Genomic DNA, 15845 nt, shown 5'->3' with positions numbered 1-15845 from the left:
ACAGGTACTTTTGACCTGCATCCATCAACACCAAAGCTTTCGGCATCAGTCTGCCCCCTCATTCAGACTAACATAAACTGCCATCCGTTCTTACAGAGCCATGCACAGCGACGCCAACATTATTGGCAAAATGGCACTGCATGAGACCACTTTAAATTACATTACATAAAGATGCACTCCAAAAAATGACGTGTGATATAGTCAATGGTACGCATTGTTGGATATAGGCAGTGACCTCACAAAAGTCGTGATTACACAAAAATGGTAAACAGGTATTTGTGTATTTTGTATTTATCAGCGTTAGCACTGCTAAGGCATCCAAGCGCTTTGTTGCAAGGAAAATAAGCTTGGCCATTGCAGAACATAAATGAGAAGAGCAAGAACTCAATTTCCTTTCTGTAGGGAAGGGGGTTGGAAACATGACACGTTCCCTCTGTTAGGAGGGTGTATTGCTTTGGGGCAAAGGCTGCAAATGGCATGTCAAGTGCTCTGTTGTCATCAAGGAAAAAACAAGGCGCATGCAACCTGGCTCTGTGGTGGTGAATGGATTTGCACAGGGCCCTATGTCTTAAAGCAATCATGTTAACATGATTCTTGATTTCAAGAGCAGCAATGAAGAGATCTAACCAGTTGAGAGAGATGATTGTATCTAAGAGATTGGGTAACAATTCTGGCTGCCATGTTCGGAAGCAACTGCAGTCATTGGAGGACATGTTGATGAAACCATCCATAACATTATCAATGCAATCATTTAATTTGGCCCAGTGATTGACCAAGCGATCTTAGTACCATGTGCCTGCTCGATCAAGGGCATGAGCTGTCCTTTCAGCATCAGGAATTAGGTTTATGAGCCGATGATACTATTGACCTGCGGAAACTGTGATAATGTGGAGTCGAAGATCAATTGTTGAGTGTCAGACAAGAAGAGATCATGTGGAAAATGGACTCTATCACTTTGTAAACTTGAACAAGATACACCACAGTTACATAACGTAAAGGTATACTTTTCCGTAGAGGCAGAAATCACTAGATGAGTCAAATGTGCTCTGGTTATCACCTTTGCTATACACATGTACCTCCACCGGTGCTAATGCCTAAACTATAAGAAGCGTGCCCTGAGGTACCATAAAAAAAATAATTGCCAGCTCACCCCAAAGCTCTGATTGGTCGAGATGCAATGGAGAACTGTGCAGAATGTCCTCTAGGCATGCCTAGTCCAGGTGACTGCCAGAGAGACAAGGCGCCTGAACCCTGGCCATGACCGTATCCCCAACCTGGGTCACCACCAGGGATGACAGGTCATGTGCCTGGATATTTACACATATCAGAGAAATGTCCAATGCACAAAGTGGGAGCAATCATGTACTCTAATGTATAGCAGAAAGGACACATCACATCCCCGTGGAATGTGGTGGAATTTATGCAGGGCCTCCCAAGCAGCCCCATATTAAGGGGTTTCACCCCAGACCAAGACAAAAGCAGCTGCTGTGGAAAATGACAGGGGGCAGCCGTGCTGAGCGCTAGATATTGAAGAGGTGGCCATGTGCTGCACTGATGTACGCCAAAAATAATGGTCACAGTGGGGTGCATTGACTGGCGCCTCCCCTAGGGAGTAAACATACCGTAGCAAGTTGATTGCTAACAATGATGCTGTAAGGAGGTTGGCAGGGTGAGCTGGCTCCCTTATTTACTATTCTTGTCGATGTATAGGGTAGGCAGAGCCTGTCAGACCTATCCCATTCTCGCTTTCTCAAGGCCCTTTTCTGTGTCCATGTCTTCCATGGAATAACCTGCACCGTGGAAAATCAACGAGTGTCCATGAATTGTTACCTATTCTGGGTCAGGGAAGCTTAGAGAGCTGTCACGTATGACGCATACTATTTCTTCTATGCGAAAGCTTTTATAGCAGCTGACTGTGCCACACCTCTATGCGTGCGGGGACAGCGACATGGGAGCAGGGCTTGCATTCTTCTCATGTACCTGTTCGTTTTGTGAAGGAAGCACTGCCCTTCTTGGTTGCGTGAAAAGAGCTTCTGTTACCACATTGACTGAAATAGAATATTTCCTTGTTGTGTAGAAGGTTGGGCTGGGGATGTTGCAAGTCTTTTGTAGTGTATGTAAAAATCTATCAGCGAGCTTATAATTATTGCTCCCTTTCAGTTCGGTGGTTGTGGTCTGACTCACTGACCTTATGGATATTGCTCCCTGTCACTTCCCTCGGTTGGTCTGACTTACTGACCTTATGGATATTGCGCCCTTTCACTTCCATGGTTTGGTCTGCCTCACTGACCTTATGGATATTGCTCCCTTTCACTTTTGTGGTTTGGTCTGACTCACTGAACTTATGGCTATTGCTCCCTTTCACTTCCGTCGTTTGGTCTGACTCACTGAATTTATGGCTATTGCTCCCTTTCATTTCCATCGTTTGGTCTCACTCACGGAACTTATGGATATTGTGCCCTTTCATTTCCATGGTTTGGTCTGACTCACTGAACTTATGGATATTGCTCCCTTTCACTTCCATCGTTTGGTCTGATTGACTGACCTTATGGATATTGCCCCCTTTCACTTCCGTTGTTTGGTCTCACTCATGGAACTTATGGATATTGTGCCCTTTCATTTCCATGGTTTGGTCTGACTCACTGAACTTATGGATATTGCTCCCTTTCACTTCCATCGTTTGGTTTGATTGACTGACCTTATGGATATTGCTCCCTTTCACTTCCGTTGTTTGCTCTGACTCACTGAATTTATAGCTATTGCTCCTTTTCTCCCAGTGGGTCGCTATAACTCGCTGATCTTATATAAATTGCTCCTTTTCACTTCCATGGTTTGTTCTAACTCACCGAACATAGATTTCTCCCTTTCACTTCTGTGGTTTGGTCTGACACACTGACCTTATGGATATTGTGCCCTTTCACTTCCGTTGTTTGGTCTCACTCACGGAACTCATGGATATTGCTCCCTTTCACTTCTGTAGTTTGCTCCGACTCACTGAACTTATATCTATTGCTCCTTTTCTCCCAGTGGGTCGCTATAACTCGCTGATCTTATATAAATTGCTCCTTTTCACTTCCATGGTTTGTTCTAACTCACCGAACATAGATTTCTCCCTTTCACTTCTGTTGTTTGGTCTGACTCACTGAACTTATGGATATTGCTCACTGTCACTTCCGTCGTTTGGTCTGACTCACTGACCTCATGGATATTGATCCCTTTCACATCTGTGGATAGGTCTGACTAGCGGATTTGCTAAATCTATAGATATTGTGCCTTTTCGTATATTTTGGAGGTCAATCTGGCTTCCCAAATTCGTGGATATTGACTGCTCTGAGTGCCCCTGAGATGGTCTCACTGAGTGAAGCGTCGGATTTTATTTCCTTTTTAAGGAAGCAGCATAGGATGCAGAGGGCGATGGGAACCTGATTTTAGGACAATGCTAAATGGCACGTTAAAGAGATGTTCTTTAGATATTTACTTTACATTAAACATAATAACCCTTTGATGCATGGGTAAATAAAATGATTTGCTAATATTAAAACACATCATTGCTCATTACCCACACGTTCAATGACACTCAGCTCGAGGATATACTTGTCTCTCTTCCATTGTATCGTTGTGACTTCTTAAACTCGGTGTCGCTTTTATTTCTGATGTTTCACCAACTCATTGAGATATGGTATTGTGTCCATTTTTCTTCCCCTGTCGGTAGTGCTCACTGCTTCTTTCCTGTTTTTTTTATTTTTCAATTTCCAGGGCAAAGAGAACTTCCTGGCAATCTTGAACAAGCACATGGAGATCCATGGGACCGTGTACTATGAGAGCCAGCGCCCCCCAGAGGTGCCACCTTTTGTGAAGAACCACGGACTACTACCACAGAGTGACCTGCAGCAGCTTCTGAAGAAGGCCAAGGTGCCCTCAGACACTTTGACTACAGCCTTTTTAGGTCTCATTGTGGCTCTTTTATCATACTGTCCTCTTCTTTCCTTCACCACAGCTCTTCATCGGCTTTGGCTTCCCATACGAAGGCCCTGCTCCACTAGAAGCTATCGCCAATGGCTGCGTTTTTCTGCAGCCCCGCTTCAACCCGCCACACAGTTCCCTCAACCACGAGTTCTTCAGAGGAAAGCCAACATCCCGAGAAGTGAGTGCCGCCTCTTTAACGACATGGGAAAGGGGAGTGGCAAAAGTCATTGATCAGTGAATCCTTTACCTTATAACCTTACAAGCAGACAAAGCACAGAGAACCAAGGGGTTGGTCCCTGTGCACGGTAACAAATCAATGTGAGGGAGGGGCGTGAGACATATTCTCTGATGCACTGATCCTGATGACAGGAGAGACTGACAGAAACTCTGAGGCGAGCCCTGCCCACTTACTGAAATACTTCTCTCTAGGGAGGAGAGATTTTGTGAACAGGGATTCATTGTATGACTTGAGAATAGGGATTAACTGCATTAGTACAATTGTTCTTTCTCTGGCTGCACCACTAGCCACACTGTGGAACCTTGGCCCTATGCTACTGCTGAGCTTTACTGATTAGGAAAGTGAGGGAATGGAAGACATTGCTTCCATGGAGCTGCTCTTATTTTAAGCTATTGTCCCCTAGGTGTACACATATGGCACTCACTTTTTACAAAGACACTGCAAGACTTGGTAATTTGCAAAAATAATGTCATCTACAATAAGACTGCTCAAGGCCTTCACATGGTTTGATAGGAGACCCTATGTTATGCATAGTGGTGCAATTGTGCTTCCGCGATATTTGGCCTGGTGTTCTAAGTTTTTCTAAGATATGATTGAGGTGGACGTGTTGTAGGGAGTCTGTGCATATCTTCCTGGTATCCCTCTGATCTCTCTGCGGAAGGGGGGCATATGCTGTCCGACCCAGACCACCTATGCATTCCTCCATTCTCTCTGTAGACTGGTGTAGGGTGAGCTATACCACCTCAACTTGCCACCTGTATGTGTATCCTCCCGCAGGTAAGGGCAGCAGGATCTGGGATCTGGAGGAAGGTCTTTTTTTCTGCCCCCTCTTTGTATCGTTCATTGATGTTATCTTGAGACACTCAGGGATACAGAAGAAATGAAGCAGCACTGTGCTGCCACACGTCAGAGTTCAGAAACCATACTCTGGATCAGCCCCAGTTCCACCCGCCCACCTACACCATTTACCAAAACAAGGGAAAGTAACAATCAGAGAGCCCAAACCTCGAAACAAAACAGAGACACTTTAAGACCACTCTAAGGAGCCTTTGATACACTGTTCTGTGAAATGAACCGAGGGATGATAGGAATGAGTGTACTAAGGCATTCAGTCGTGAGCGTGGCCCTTAATGAAAGTGTGGAACCAAATCACAAGAATGATGTTAGGAACTCAAAGAAAAGCCGGTAAACCCCTGACAACCGGAGCACCAGAGAAGGGAATTGGGGGTGATGGCATGAGAGCCGTGGCCTTGCATGGTTTGTGAAATAAGGACCAAGAGACAAGGGAGGCAGAAGGGGCAGACAATATCTACCAGCCTCCTCGATGTTAAATAAAGTATAAAAATTTAGACTTTAAGCCCAGCCTTCACATAATGGTAGTCAACTTGAGTGGGCTGTTATATAGTGTGATGTTTGAATTATACCATGAATAGTGCCTTATAGTCCCTGTACACTGGCATTATATGAATAACCTCACTCTGGACAGCCAATATGTAGGATTAGGACATGCGCACATAACATGGGAAGTGAGAAGTGGAAGAGGGGATGTGGGTTGGAAGAGAGAACAGGATGTGGGGGTTCAGAATTAGAGAAGAAGGGGCAGTACCTTCTCTTCACTGCCCTTACAAGCACTTGATTTCTATTTGCATAGATCTCTAAGACGCTCTTTATGTCTTCAGGTCACCTCTCAGCACCCATATATGGAGAGGTTCGTAGGTAAGCCCCATGTATGGACCGTGGATTACAACAACCTGCAGGAATTCGAAGATGCCCTTCAGAACATCATGAGGACCAAGGTAAGATCATGGATTGTTTTCTGTGCCCACAAAGTGTCCTATTAGGGGGTACCCAATATCTGGTGAGCATGTAAATGAGAACCCAAAGTAAACAAACAAATCAGAGAAGCTAGCCTAATATCAACTGCAGACATAGAGGGCACATGAACATCCCATTAGCTAGCCCTGCATGTGCTATACGCAGGGAGAGCCCAAGAACACCCCAGAGTCTAGCTCAACATATGCTCTAGGCAGAAAGGCCCATGAACAGGCCAGAAGCTAGCCCTGCATGTGCTATAAACACGGAGAGCCCATGAACATCCCAGGGTCTATCTCAACATCTGCTCTAGGCAGAAAGGCCCATGAACAGGCCAGAAGATAGCCCAGCATGTGCTATATGCATGGAGATCCCATGAACACCCCAGCATCTATCTCAACATATGCTCTAGGCATAGGTGGCCATGAACAGGGCAGAAGCTAGCCCTACATGTGCTATACACATGGATATCCCATGCACATCCCAGGGTCTATCTCAACATCTGCCCTAGGCAGAAAGGCCCATGAACAGACCAGAAGCTAGCCCGGCATGTGCTGTACGCATGGAGAGCCCATGAACACCCCAGCGTCTATCTCAACATCTGCTCTAGGTAGAAAGGCCCATGAACAGGCCAGAAGCTAGCCATGCATGTGCTGTACGCATGGAGAGCCCATGAACACCCCAGGGTCTATCGCAACATATGCTCTAGGCATAAGGGGCCATGAGCATGCCAGAAGCTAGCCCTGCATTTGCTATACACATAGAGAGCCCATGAACACCCCAGCGTCTAGCTCAAAATCTGCTCTAGGCATAAGGGGCCATGAACAGGCCAGAAGCTAGCCTTGCAAGTGCTATACGCATGGAGATCCCATGAACACTGCAGCGTCTATTTCAACATCTGCTCTTGGCATAAGTGGCCATGAACAGGCCAGAAGCTAGCCCTGCATGTGCTATATGCAGGATGAGCCCATGAACACCCCAGCGTCTATCTCAACATCTGCTCTAGGCATAAGGGGCCATGAGCAGGCCAGAAGCTAGCCCTGCATGTGCTATACGTATGGAGATCCCATGAACACTGCAGCGTCTAGCTCAACATCTACTCTAGGCATAAGTGGCCATGAACAGGCCAGAAGCTAGTCCTGCATTTGCTGTACACATGGAGAGCCCATGACATAAACACCCCAGCGTCTATCTCAACATATGCTCTAGGCATAAGTGGTAATGAACAGGCCAGAAGCTATCCCTGGATGTGCTGTACGCATGGATATCCCATGAACACTGCGGCATCTAGCTCAACATCTGCTCTATGCATAAGTGCCCATGAACAGGCCAGAAGCTAGTCCTGCATGTTCTATATGCATGGAGAGCCCATGAACACCCCAGCGTCTATCTCAACATCTGCTCTAGGCAGAAAGGCCCATGAACAGACCAGAAGCTATCCCTGGATGTGCTGTACGCATGGAGAGCCCATGAACACCCCAGGGTCTATCACAACATATGCTCTAGGTATAAGAGGCCATGAGCAGGCCAGAAGCTAGCCCTGCATTTGCTATACGCATGGACAGCCCATGAACACCCCAGCGTCTAGCTCAAAATCTGCTCTAGGCATAAGGGGCCATGAGCAGGCCAGAAGCTAGCCCTGCATTTGCTATACGCATGGAGATCCAATGAACACCCCAGAATCTATCTCAACATCTGCTCTAAGCATAAGTGTCCAAGAGCAGGCCAGAAGCCAGCCCTGCATGTGCTACATGCAGGGTGAGGCCATGAACACCCCAGCGTCTATCTCAACATCTTCTCTAGGCATAAGGGGCCATGAGCAGGCCAAAAGCTAGCCCTGCATGTGCTATACACATGGAGAGCCCATGAACACCCCAGCGTCTATCTCAACATCTGCTCTAGGCATAAGGGGCCATGAGCAGGCCAGAAGCTAGTCCTGCATGTGCTATGTGCATGGAGATCCCATGAACACTGCAGCGTCTAGCTCAACATCTGCTCTAGGCATAAGTGGCCATGAACAGGCCAGAAGCTAGTCCTGCATTTGCTGTACGCGTCAAGTGCCCTCAAACACCCCAGCGTCTATCTCAACATCTGCTCTAGGCATAAGGGTCCATGAATACGCCAGAAGCTAGCCCTGCATGTGCTATACGCATAGAGATCCCATGAACCCTGCAACATCTAGCTCAACATCTGCTCTAGGCATAAGTGCCCATGAACAGGTCAGAAGCTAGTCCTGCATGTTCTATGTGCATGGAGAGCCCATGAACACCACAGTGTCTATCTCAACATCTGCTCTAGGCAGAAAGGCCCATGAACAGACCAGAAGCTAGTCCTGCATGTTCTATATGCATGGAGAGCCCATGAACACCGCAGCGTCTATCTCAACATCTGCTCTAGGCAGAAAGGCCCATGAACAGACCAGAAGCTATCCCTGGATGTGCTGTACGCATGGAGAGCCCATGAACACCCCAGGGTCTATCGTAACATATGCTCTAGGCATAAGGGGCCACGAGCAGGCCAGAAGCTAGCCCTGCATTTGCTATACGCATGGAGAGACCATGAACACCCCAGCGTCTAGCTCAAAATCTGCTCTAGGCATAAGGGGCCATGAGCAGGTCAGAAGCTAGCCCTCCATTTGCTATACGCATGGAGATCCAATGAACACCCCAGCATCTATCTCAACATCTTCTCTAAGCATAAGTGTCCAAGAGCAGGCCAGAAGCTAGCCCTGCATGTTCTATACGCATGGAAAGCCCATGAACATACCAGCGTCTATCTCAACATCTTCTCTAGGCATAAGGGGCCATGAGCAGGCCAGAAGCTAGCCCTGCATGTGCTATACACATGGAGAGCTCATGACATGAACACCCCAGCGTCTATCTCAACATATGCTCTAGGCATAAGTGGCAATGACCAGGCCAGAATCTAGCCTTGCATGTGCTATACGCATGGAGATCAAATGAACACCCCAGCATCTATCTCAACATCTGCTCTAAGAATAAGTGTCCAAGAGCAGGCCAGAAGCTAGCCCTGCATGTGCTATATGCAGGGTGAGGCCATCAACACCCCAGCGTCTATCTCAACATCTTCTCTAGGCATAAGGGGCCATGTGCAGGCCAGAAGCTAGCCCTGCATGTGCTATACACATGGAGAGCCCATGAACACCCCAGCGTCTATCTCAACATCTGCTCTAGGCATAAGGGGCCATGAGCAGGCCAGAAGCTAGCCCTGCATGTGCTATGTGCATGGAGATCCCATGAACACTGCAGCGTCTAGCTCAACATCTGCTCTAGGCATAAGTGGCCATGAACAGGCCAGAAGCTAGTCCTGCATTTGCTGTACGCGTCAAGTGCCCTCAAACACCCCAGCGTCTATCTCAACATCTGCTCTATGCATAAGGGTCCATGAATACGCCAGAAGCTAGCCCTGCATGTGCTATACGCATAGAAATCCCATGAACCCTGCAGCATCTAGCTCAACATCTGCTCTAGGCATAAGTGCCCATGAACAGGTCAGAAGCTAGTCCTGCATGTTCTATGTGCATGAAGAGCCCATGAACACCACAGTGTCTATCTCAACATCTGCTCTAGGCAGAAAGGCCCATGAACAGACCAGAAGCTAGTCCTGCATGTTCTATATGCATGGAGAGCCCATGAACACCGCAGCGTCTATCTCAACATCTGCTCTAGGCAGAAAGGCCCATGAACAGACCAGAAGCTATCCCTGGATGTGCTGTACGCATGGAGAGCCCATGAACACCCCAGGGTCTATCGTAACATATGCTCTAGGCATAAGGGGCCACGAGCAGGCCAGAAGCTAGCCCTGCATTTGCTATACGCATGGAGAGACCATGAACACCCCAGCGTCTAGCTCAAAATCTGCTCTAGGCATAAGGGGCCATGAGCAGGTCAGAAGCTAGCCCTCCATTTGCTATACGCATGGAGATCCAATGAACACCCCAGCATCTATCTCAACATCTTCTCTAAGCATAAGTGTCCAAGAGCAGGCCAGAAGCTAGCCCTGCATGTGCTATACGCATGGAAAGCCCATGAACATACCAGCGTCTATCTCAACATCTTCTCTAGGCATAAGGGGCCATGAGCAGGCCAGAAGCTAGCCCTGCATGTGCTATACACATGGAGAGCTCATGACATGAACACCCCAGCGTCTATCTCAACATATGCTCTAGGCATAAGTGGCAATGACCAGGCCAGAATCTAGCCTTGCATGTGCTATACGCATGGAGATCCCATGAACACTGCAGCGTCTATTTCAACATCTGCTCTAGGCATAAGTGGCCATGAACAGGCCAGAAGCTAGCCCTGCATGTGCTATATGCAGGGTGAGGCCATTAACACCCCAGCGTCTATCTCAACATCTTCTCTAGGCATAAGGGGCCATGTGCAGGCCAGAAGCTAGCCCTGCATGTGCTATACGCATGGAGATCCCATGAACACTGCAGCGTCTAGCTCAACATCTGCTCTAGGCATAAGTGGCCATGAACAGGCCAGAAGCTAGTCCTGCATTTGCTGTACGCGTCAAGTGCCTATGAACACCCCAGCGTCTATCTCAACATCTGCTCTAGGCATAAGGGTCCATGAATACGCCAGAAGCTAGCCCTGCATGTGCTATACGCATGGAGATCCCATGAACACTGCAGCGTCTAGCTCAACATCTGCTCTAGGCATAAGTGGCCATGAACAGGCCAGAAGATAGTACTGCATTTGCTGTATGCGTCAAGTGCCCACGAACACCCCAGAATTTATCTCAACATCTGCTCTAGGCATAAGGGTCCATGAATACGCCAGAAGCTAGCCCTGCATGTGCTATACGCATAGAGATCCCATGAACACTGCAGCATCTAGCTCAACATCTGCTCTAGGCATAAGTGCCCATGAACAGGCCAGAAGCTAGTCCTGCATTTGCTGTACGCGTCAAGTGCCCACGAACACCCCAGCATCTATCTCAACATCTGCTCTAGGCATAAGGGTCCATGAATACGCCAGAAGCTATCCCTGCATGTGCTATACGCATAGAGATCCCATGAACACTGCAGCATCTATCTCAACATCTGCTCTAGGCAGAAAGGCCCATGAACAGACCAGAAGCTATCCCTGCATGTGCTATATGCATGGAGAGCCCATGAACACCCCAGCGTCTATCGCAACATATGCTCCAGGCATAAGTGGCCATGAGCAGGCCCGAAGCTAGCCCTGCATGTGCTATACACATGGAGATCCCATGAACACCCCAGCGTCTATCTCAACATCCGGTCTAGGCATAAGGGGCCATGTGCAGGCCAGAAGCTAACCCTGCATGTGCTATGCACATGGAGAGCCCATGAACACCCCAGCGTCGCTCAACATCTGCTCTAGGCATAAGGGGCCATGAACATGACAGAAGCTAGCCCTGCGTTTGCTATACGCATAGAGAGCCCATGAACACCCCAAACCTTAGCCCTGTATCTGCTGTGTACATAAAAGGCCCATGGAAACTTCACAAGCTAGCCACAATTCTGCAGCCCCAATGGAGGTCCCATGAAAACCCCAAAACCTAGGGGTTTTCATGGGACCTCTGGTCTAGACATGTAGGGCCCATGAGATCCTGCCTGCCCCCCAACAGCCGATTGTGTTGTCTATTCTGCTCATTAGTAGCAATCAACTCTTCGATGTATCTGCTTATGCTTGGAGGGGGCCTACCATTAGAAAAATCAATTGACCGTCAAGCAGGCTGATGCCTGGAGGGCAGGGGAATATCCAGCCCCATGCAGCAAGACAACCGTAATGACATGATTAGCGTTCATTAAAGTTGCTATTGTTTCTGTTTAGGAGAACCACTGCTCTATATGCAGATTCCGACGTCGCAAACAGATAGTATTCAAATGTAAAATGGTGACACTGTCATACAATTTATATTTTGTTTTGCAAGCTTTCAGGAAGAGGACATATGTTACATTCCGGCCAGAATGCTGCTGTTGTCAATGCCTGTTTGTGGTGAGTGGAGTGCAGGATGTAATGGCTGAAGGTGTGCGAGCTGGGGGACATGGGGAAGATGTGACGCATGTTCTTGGTGGACAGACTGCACTAGTGACTAAAAAGCTTTCACTAAGACCCCTAGCTTCAAATGGCTCCATCTTCCAAGTGCCTGAGTCATAGCTCTCAACTCACACGCTTTTGGCGGGTGTCACCCGCCTTGTAAAGGGCTGACTCACCCGCCAATCCTCCTGCACGCCCATTCAGTCCAATGGGCGTCTCACCCGCCAAAAACAAAATCGGGTGTTTTCACCCGCCTTTGCGACACAAATGGTTGAGAGCTATGCCTGAGTATCTTCCCTCTCAGGCGGGTATCATGGAACTGAGGCAGATGTTCCCTCTACACAAAGGAGAAGTTCGACATGCGGTATGCAGGCTCCAGAGAGCGTATGCACACAACCACCATGCAGCCTATATGTCTAGGGTTATGATACTGAGAGTTCAACATATCACCCACCCAGATTGAGTTCATGCCAGTTTTTGTCAAGATCCTTGCACTCTGTTGCCGCTGCCTGACTCAAATACATACACATGGGAAGACTTTCCTGCAACCACCCTGGTATCTCAAATGGCACAGGTGGCAAGGCTAGAATGCACTAGAAAATGTCTGCGAGGGGGAAATGGGAAAGGGCCTGCTTATGTGCAGGGGAGGAGATGGGGAATCCCCAGGAATGGAAACATTCTGACAGGAAGCGGAAGAGCGGCAACACGCTGGCTGATTATTAAGGACGCAATTCCTGAGAGAGGGAGCCTGCCAGTTTTTGACCATGCTGCATAGCTGAATGGGTGAAACGCGGATTAAGTCATTTCCGAGCACTTTTGTAAACAAAGTATTCAAAGCAATTACTGCTGTGATAATATGAGAATACTGCAAATTGTTGCACCGTGTGCAGTTGCCTTTTAAATAGCCTGTTGTTATAGTATGCATGGTGCCACAGGAGATTTATAAAGCACAAACCTAGCTGGGAGGCAACAGAGTGCTGTGTATAGGGGGCACGCTCACGGGCTATAGGCAGTGTGCAGGGATGGGACGCTGCAATGGATGCTAGCTGGGAAGCAAGGGTGCCGCATATAGGGGACACACCCAAGGGCTACAGGCAGTGCACAGGGATTGGGGCCTGCAATGGCTGCTAGCTGGGAAGCAATAGCGTGTGTATATAGGGGACACACTCAGGGGCTACAGGCAGTGTGCAGGGATAGGAGCATGCAACGGATGCTAGCTAGGAAGCAAGGGTGCTGCATATAGGGGACACACCCAAGGGCTACAGGCAGTGTGCAGGGATGGGGGCCTGCAATGGCTGCTAGCTGGGAAGCAACAGCGTGTGTATATAGGGGACACACTCAGGGGCTACAGGCAGTGTGCAGGGATAGGAGCATGCAACGGATGCTAGCTAGGAAGCAAGGGTGCTGCATATAGGGGACACACCCATGGGCTATAAGCAGTGTGCAGGGGTGGGAAGCTGCAATGGCTGCTAGCTGGGAAGGAAGTTTGCTGTACATAGGGGACACTCCCAGGGTCTACAGGCAGTGTGCAGGAAGCAGCACTGACTGCTATCTGGGAAGCGAGAGTGCTGCATATGGGGGACGCACCCAGGGGTTACAGGCAGTGTGCAGTGATGGGAAGCTACAATGGCTGCTTGCTGGGAAGCAAGTTTGCTGTACATAGGGGACACGCCTAGGGGCTACAGGCAGTGGGCAGCAATGGGAAGCTGCAATGGCTGCTAGCTGGGAAGCGACAGAGTGCTGCACACAAGGGACACACCCAGGTGCTACAGGCAGTGTGCAGCGATGAGAAGCTGCACTGGCTGCTAGCTGGGAAGCAGGAGTGCTGCACGTAAGAGACACATCCCAGGGGCTACAGTCAGTGTGCAGGGATGGGAAGCTGCAATGGCTGCTAGCTGGGAAGCAAGAGTGCTGTATATAGGGGACACTCCCTGGGGCTACAGGCAGTGTGCAGGGATGGGAAGCTGCAATGGCTAGGGACAGTTGCAGAGGATGAAGTGCAGTTGAATGTAGCAATCAGCAATTGATGAGATGTTCTTTGAAGAATCGGGCCTCCATGTCCTCCGTGAAGAGTAGGATGGTTGTCATCTGTGATTAACTTTGATCTGCCCTCCTAAAGAGAATGTAATGTAGCTTGAGAGAAGGGGTTTCACTATGAAATGATATTGTGTGTGTCTGATTGATGCACATTGGTGGGGAGGAGAGAAGCATTCCAACTTGGAAAATGAGCCATAAAACGATTGCCCCTGTATATGTTATGTTGACTTATACCGCGCAGCGCTACCACCCAGGGGCAGTCTGCAGTCACCCCCTTGATTTCAGAATATACCATCTCTTCAATTCAATTACATTTGAAATCGTAAATCACTGGTTCTCTCAGTCTTCTAACATTCCTATGTAGGTTTATCACGCGAGGGGCTTGCACGCTACGAAAGATTCCCACACTAGTGTGCCTGTGTCTTTGCGATTCATGCTGAAGCAATGCAGGTTCTTGATTCTCTCCCTCTCCTTCTCTGCGTGTCTTATTTTGCCCAAATAGTAATTGTTCCTTGTGCATTATGTGTAGTCACGGGTGTGTACCAGGCTCTGCTGCGGATCTGGACAGTGTGAATTGGTCATTGTTTGCAGATTGCTTCATTGTCTGGTGGGTGCTTTGCTGTGTTACTAGGATTTATACTGCATGTGACTGCCATGCGCATGGTCTCCGGGTGCTCAAGGATTATTGTGGAATGTTTGTGGAGACTTCCCTCAGCCTTTCATGCTCCAGGAGGATTTTCCATGCTTCTAACAGTCGTGTGGGGTCTTACAGGCAAGGCGCATTACTGCATATGTGTTTGCTTTGCACTAGGTATTGCGGTGACACTGGATATGCTCGTCGCCAACCCAGTGGGGGCAATACTCACCCAAACACCGAGGAGCGCCCATCTGGACTTGCCCTCCCCTTTTTATGAGTGTCAGCCTGCACATGGGAAGTGGGGTTAGAGGCTCGGGGCACAGGCCCTTTCTCCTGTGAACTAGACTCACAAGGTTGGTGCCAGACCAAACCAGGATTCATTCGCATCTACTTTGGGCAACTTCCAAGACAAAAGCTTTTTAACCCAATGAACTAATTTCTGGTAGTGCAGTGGCATCAAAACCCCCACTGATCACTGCCGCTGCCACCTCCCCCAGCACCATCTCCCCATCCCTTTTATTTGCTCAGTCGCTTTCCATGGGTGATGGTGGGGTAATGGAACGTGTCTTATGCCCCTTCGGGGATTAGGGGGTCACTATTTCACAGGTCATCATTCTGCCAACCTTTTTTCTGCTGGCTTTTCCCATCCTACTTTACTGCCCAGGAGGCTTTACTTGTTACCCCTCCCTGCTATTACTGGGACGGCACCCCGTAACCCCAATATAGTTAGTTTTACATCATAATGCAACATCCTTTTCGCATAAATATTTTGCCGCCAAAGTGACCGGCTCCCAATCTAAATAACATTGAGATAGTTGTCATGGGATGGGCGAGAAAAAGAGCAAGAGGGAGAATCGAGGATAGAGGGAAAGGACTAGAGGGAGAGGAAATTGGTATGAAGACTGAGAGACAGCCAGAGGGGAAAGAGTTAGAGAGGACTCCCATGACCGAATGAGGGGATGAGTGAGAGAGCGAATGAGAGAGCAGGAGAAATAGGATGGTTGAACAGGGAATGAGCAAGAGAATTAGATGGTTGAGGAGAATGAAAGAGGGGACATTTTCCGCAACGCTTCTCCTCTTCAATTAGTTGCTGTCAGACTGAGTTCAGCCTCACACACGG

At 48.5% G+C, this 15845-nt stretch overlaps 1 protein-coding gene across 1 annotated transcript in view; it reads left to right on the top strand.

Annotated features, from left to right (window-relative positions):
• The window catches only part of MGAT5B (alpha-1,6-mannosylglycoprotein 6-beta-N-acetylglucosaminyltransferase B), a 1313368-nt gene that overhangs the window by 1101052 nt on the left and 196471 nt on the right, over nucleotides 1-15845 (top strand). Inside the window, exons 12-14 of the mRNA XM_069654653.1 lie at nucleotides 3757-3912; nucleotides 3998-4144; nucleotides 5884-6000. Of these exons, the coding sequence (XP_069510754.1) occupies nucleotides 3757-3912; nucleotides 3998-4144; nucleotides 5884-6000 (420 nt within the window). The remainder of the gene's footprint in view (nucleotides 1-3756; nucleotides 3913-3997; nucleotides 4145-5883; nucleotides 6001-15845) is intronic.

The sequence above is a fragment of the Ambystoma mexicanum genome, chromosome 3q (assembly GCF_040938575.1).
Source record: "Ambystoma mexicanum isolate Mex_15411 chromosome 3q, UKY_AmexF1_1, whole genome shotgun sequence".
Classification (NCBI taxonomy): domain Eukaryota; kingdom Metazoa; phylum Chordata; class Amphibia; order Caudata; family Ambystomatidae; genus Ambystoma; species Ambystoma mexicanum.
Note: the sequence above shows the minus strand (reverse complement) of the source record. Positions and strands in the feature narration are given on the sequence as shown.